Genomic DNA, 5,577 nt, shown 5'->3' with positions numbered 1-5,577 from the left:
TATTGAGTGGTTGTCATTAATTAGTTTAAAAATAAAGGTTGTGAAGAATGAAACTTATCATGAACCATATCTAATTAAATGGTCTCCTATATATTCTTTATAACGATAATGATATATGAACTAGCTAGGGAAGAGCCCCGCTTTTCGGGGTTGGATCTGCCAGAAAAACCTGTCTAGGGTCAAAATGAACAAAGCAATAACACGAAAAGAAATAAACAAAAAACACAAACGGAAAAACCATTTCTTTTTCAACTAAATACAAACTTGAATTCCACATAAATAAAATAGACCCTCATTTTCATCCATGCATTTAATCTAAACTTTTGCCAAACACTTTCTGTTGGTGTAGTCTTGCTCTTTGACATCTATACCCTTGGAGACATGGTTATACTATTGAGTCATTTCAGATCATTGTTTATTGAAATGATCATTAACCCTAGTGGAATAGTACATATAACTTTTATACTTTTGGAGGCTTTTATTTTTATAAAACTTTTTATCCCAAAAAAAAAAAAAAAAAAACATTCCCTGTTTAGAAAATGCTGCAGCAAAACAGCCCCTGTGTTGTCCTCCACCTAAAACGCAGACGATGCATGATGAACAAAAACTAAAAATCAATCAAATAAATCATAAATAATAAAAGAACACATAGAAAAATTGGGGAAAATGAGCAAAATACACATCAAATCCATCTAAAATCAAACATTTTACAACCTTAGAGACCAATCGACAATACTAATGATAAATAGGTTTAGGAAGAAGTTATAATCATGTATTTCCCCTGAAAGCTCACCTCTGGGAATCAACACTTCATTACTATCTTCAAATTGGAATGGAAAAGGGTAAGAAGACATATGCTGTGAAAGCTCACCTCTGGGAATCAACAATTCTGCAACACTGACATTGTAATCAGGAACGAACACAACCTGTAAAGAATGGAATCTGTCAAAGAAACTGGAATCTTCTCAACCAATTTGTATTGCTGAAGGCTGAACATAAAAAAAAAAAAAAAAAAAAAAAAAGAAAGAGTGGAATCTGTCAAAGAAACTGGAATCTGTTAAAATTAAAGTTCATTTCTCCATAATAAGTTTATAAACTTTTCACATCATGTTGGCTGCAAAAAAAAAAAAAAAAAAAAAAAAATAGTTATATAAGCACATCAAGAAAGTAACATGCAAGTGAAAAAACTAAATAATAGTTTGTATAATGTCATACTCATCATATTTTTTTTGACCATCTTCCATAAATCTGTTTTTTATCTTGCCTTTTTCCTTTTGGACCTTTTTGCCCTTATCTTTATACCAATTTGCATTTCTTTCTAATAGACAAAAAGGGGAATGTTTGTGTGTTTTCTTGTAAGTTGTACTTAAAATGAACTTTATTACTGGTATAACACCAATATCTAGGCAAAAGTTTATGCAATTAGCAGAAAAAAAAGTGAGACCAAACGGTAAGAACTAAAGCTGAAAAGAAAGAACATAGTTGTGTCTAGTTCATACAATTTGAAAATGAAAGCTCCTCACCTTCCAAATTGTTTGTTGGGTTGTTTTCATAAGAAACTCAATTGCTTGCCATAAAAAAAAAACCACAATTCTAGTTAACATCCATATAAGAAATAACAACATACTATTATTTATTTGTTAAATCTATACCCATTATAACATTGTAGTCTCAAAACTCCATTTTGAAATTAGAAATCCAAAGATCTTAATAATATTCTAATTAGGATATTCATGTATTATCTGGATGTAAAAATCAAGAAAAATAATGCCTTGAATTTTTTTTATATAAAAAATACCACAATTTTTTTAAAAAATTGTAGCTGAGAATCATTCCTTAGATACCAAACCGAGGTACTTTATATTTGGGAGTATTTAGACTATATGTAATTAACATCTTCCCTCGTCACCCAAGCTTTAGACAATGCCCTCTCAACGTACAAAATAACAACACCACGTAATAAAACATACAAAAATATTTTAAAAAGTAATCAATTATCTTCTGAATTAACTAATGGCTGGGAGCAGCCAAAAAAATGATGAAAATATGAAATATTCGTTGTATAGCCTCTTAATAATTTCTCTATGTAACACGAAAGATATTCCCAAGTTTAGATAACCAAATTCTAAAAGTTCTGGTCATTTAAGAATCATAAATAACAAAGATATTCATTAAAACCAAGAAGAACAGTCAAATTGCCCATAAATCTTTTATAATATCTCCATCCCAAAGTTAGTTCTTACATCTTCCAAAAGAACCAAATTTAAAACCATGTACAATCCGAATTTAACATGTTAAACAGATGAAAATCAGAAAATAAGAAAGAGCCATTTCGTTATATATAAATTAAAAAGAGAGGAGGCTTATGAAGAGTACCCGAGTTGGGTACCATCAAAAGTTCTAATAGGACTTTCATCAAACGGCTTATATGCATAACTAAAAATAAGAGAAAAAAGTTAAATTCTTGTAAAATTAACAAACTCTTATATACATTCACATAAATTACCCACATTAATACACACATGCAGAATATAGTTCAATCAATTAGAACAGAGATAATAAAAAGGTACTTACATTCAGGTGTTTCTCAATTGAAGCTCTATATTCGTCATCACACTCAACTCCAGCAATCTAAATTGAAATTGAATATTAATAAGTGAGAAAGAAGAAGTAAAGGAGTAGCACCTCTAACATAGTACAAATTACCCACCCGTCCTGAACCTCTTATCCAACATGTGATGAATAGCAAAACCACCATAACAGCCCCTGTGGCCAATCATCTATGTGGCCGCCTTCTCTCTTCCATTCCAAAAATTAACGTTCTTCAGTATCTTCCTGAGCTTCTTCATCTTCTTCTCGACTTACACTGAACAATCGATTATCAAATTAAGAAAGAAACCGTAGACCAAATCTGTAAATATGCACACAAGGTCCCAAATTAGTCCCAAATCTGTGAATGTGTTGAAAATCATATTCAAAATCACGTACCATGTTGATTTCAGACAAAAGAAATCGATTTGATAGATGGAAAAGAGAACTTACAGTCGGCGTTGTTGGCGAAGGAAGGTAATGGATGTTAGACGATGTATGCTATATGGCAACTCAGAGGCAAAAATCGACGCCTTGATGGGGGATTCAGGGTTCACCGGTGATTTTATGGCAGTCGATTTGGGGAAGCTATACAGAAGTCTTGGAACATCAGAGGTTTAATTGGAGATGATAGCAGAAACAGCCGGAGCCATAATCGAATATAGAAGGAAGAAAGAGCGAACACAGGAAGGGGAAAAAGCAGAAACACACGGAGCAGAGAAGTGGTAGAAGGAGAGAAGAGGATCGAGGCAGTGGAGACGATCGACTGTAATGGAGAAAGAAGAGGGATAAGCAGATCGGCTGAAATGGCGGTGAACAGAAATCGATGTTGGCGGTGGGGGTATGCTGTGTAAACAGATCCTGCTTAATTCAGAGTACAAAAATGGAGAACAGAGAAAACAGATAACAAGAAGAAACAAAGGAGAGGGTATTTTCGTCCACAGAGAAAACAGATAACAAGAAGAAACAAAGGAGAGGGTATTTTCGTCCAACTTTCTGTTGGGTTTTTTTCACTTCAAAAAACTTACGTAAAACACCAAAAACAGTTCGTACTTATACTAGAAAAGAAAAACAAAACTAACTTATGAGTTTATCTCTAAATTGCTGGAAAGATGATAATGACTAAAGAAACTCAAAAAATAAATAAGATAAGAGATAAATCTTCTAATCTTCTGGATTGTTCCAACATTTCCCCCTTTAATCCAGAAGTGGTTACTTGCTTCACTCCTAGCAAGTTTCTCATCTCTTCAAACTTGGTTCTTGACATCGACTTCGTGAGAATATCTGCCCGTTGCTTATTGCTGTTCACATGTTGAATTGTAACTTCTCCATTCTCAACACATTCTCTTATATAATGGAATCTTGTATCGATATGTTTACTCCTCCCATGAAACACGGGGTTCTTTGCCAGATCAAGAGCAAATTTGTTGTCAATGTACAGTACCGGTGGCTTGATGTTACAATTTGTTATCTCGCTAAGCAACCTTCTGATCCAAATTCCTTGACACGTTGCTGTGGTAGCTGCCATGAACTCAGCTTCACAGGTAGAAAGAGCAACACACCGTTGCTTTTGTGATGCCCAGGTAACTAAGTTTTCATTGAGGTAGAATGTCATTCCGCCTGTGCTTCTTCTATCATTCACATCTCTTGCATAGTTGCTATCCGTGTAACCGGTAATAATGTCTTCACCACTACCTCTTGCATAAATCAGACCATAATCTACTGTCCCTTTCACATATCTCAGGATATGCTTCACAGCCTTCAAGTGTTGAACTGTGGGTCTCTCCATGAACCTGCTTACCAACCCGACAGCAAAAGAGATATCAGGCCGGGTATGGGTTAAGTTCCTTAGTGCACCAACCACACTCCTATATTTAGTAGCATCTACCTGGCTTCCATTTTCATCCTTGGTTAGTTCCAATTTAGGCTCCATGGGGTATTTACACGCATTGCAGTCATTCATACCTGTTTTCTTAAGTATTGTCTTAGCATAGGCTGCTTGTTTCAATGTGATTTCACCTTCGTGTTGATGGACTTCAATTCCAAGATAATATGACAACTTTCCCAGATCACTCATCTCAAATTCCTTATTCATCTGATCCTTAAATTTCTTTATCTCTGTATCACAATTTCCAGTGACAATAAGATCGTCAACATACACCCCTACAATCAAAAGCTTTCCATCTTTGTTTCTTGTGTAAACAACATATTCATGCATGCATCTTTTGAACCCTAGCCGCTTAAGACACATATCCAATTTTGCATTCCAAGCTCTAGGAGCTTGGCGGAGCCCGTAAAGTGCTTTGGACAACTTGTATACCTTATTCAGCCGATCACGGTTTACAAATCCTTCTGGTTGGACCACATACACTTCTTGTTCCAATTCTCCATATAAAAATGCAGATTTAACATCTAGGTGGTGTACAATCCACCCGTTTTTACCTGAAAGGGCAAGTAGAATTCTTACTGTTTCAAGTCGTGCAACGGGCGCAAACACTTCATCACAATCTATCCCGGGCTTCTGTACGTAGCCCTTCGCTACTAGTCTGGCCTTGTGCTTTATCACATTACCATTTGGGTCCCTTTTTAGTTTATAAACCCATTTGAGTCCAATGGGTTTACGACCTGGTGGTAAGTCTACGAGGTTCCAAGTATGATTTCTTTCAATTGCGTCTAACTCACTTTTCATCGCCTTGACCCAATTTTCATCCTTTGTAGCCACAGAATATGATGTGGGTTCGTCCACATCTTACAAAAATAAAAGCTCGTCACAATTATTATAGAGATCAGTTAACAAGCGATACTTTTCTGGATAATTTCTTCCCGTCGAGTTTGTTAAGGAAACACTTGGACCAACCGAGCTATCTGATTCCATGGGTGTAGAGAGAGATTCTGGAGTGTTCATTGGCTGTTGCTGCTCATGCGAGGGGGTTTGGGTCAAGTCTTCGGTTGCACTCTCAGGGTGTAATGGTGTGGAATGTTGATTTT

At 35.4% G+C, this 5,577-nt stretch overlaps 1 protein-coding gene across 3 annotated transcripts; it reads right to left on the bottom strand.

Annotated features, from left to right (window-relative positions):
- Window positions 1–225: 225 nt before the first annotated feature.
- Window positions 226–3,542, bottom strand: LOC145117499 (uncharacterized). 3 transcript variants are annotated; one of them, XM_079053782.1, is made up of 5 exons: window positions 3,043–3,542; window positions 2,711–2,911; window positions 2,575–2,631; window positions 794–926; window positions 226–575 (listed from the first exon to the last, which is right to left on the bottom strand). In XM_079053782.1, the coding sequence occupies exons 2-5, from the start codon at window positions 2,756–2,758 to the stop codon at window positions 409–411; spliced, it is 405 nt and encodes a 134-aa protein (XP_078909908.1). In that variant the 5' UTR covers window positions 2,759–2,911; window positions 3,043–3,542; the 3' UTR covers window positions 226–408. The 3 variants fall into 3 exon arrangements, 2 of the variants coding, with proteins under 2 accessions (XP_078909908.1, XP_078909909.1); XM_079053783.1 differs by having other exon boundaries at window positions 872–926; window positions 3,043–3,541; XR_013712691.1 differs by lacking the exon at window positions 226–575 and having other exon boundaries at window positions 604–1,114; window positions 3,043–3,534.
- Window positions 3,543–5,577: the final 2,035 nt, after the last annotated feature.

The sequence above is a fragment of the Lactuca virosa genome, chromosome 5 (genome assembly GCF_052849685.1).
Source record: "Lactuca virosa cultivar CGN04683 chromosome 5, Lactuca_virosa_CGN04683_v6, whole genome shotgun sequence".
NCBI classification, from domain to species: Eukaryota; Viridiplantae; Streptophyta; class Magnoliopsida; order Asterales; family Asteraceae; genus Lactuca; species Lactuca virosa.
This window is presented reverse-complemented; position numbering and strand designations above follow the sequence as displayed.

Coding starts and splice junctions, on each gene's coding strand:
- LOC145117499 (XM_079053782.1), bottom strand. CDS start 2,758: ATGGTGGTTTTGCTATTCATCACATGTTGGATAAGAGGTTCAGGACGG. Junction 927..2,574: donor CAATTGAGAAACACCTGAAT/GTAAGTACCTTT, acceptor CATTCTTTACAG/GTTGTGTTCGTTCCTGATTA. Junction 576..793: donor TGAAGTGTTGATTCCCAGAG/GTGAGCTTTCAG, acceptor TCTGCGTTTTAG/GTGGAGGACAACACAGGGGC.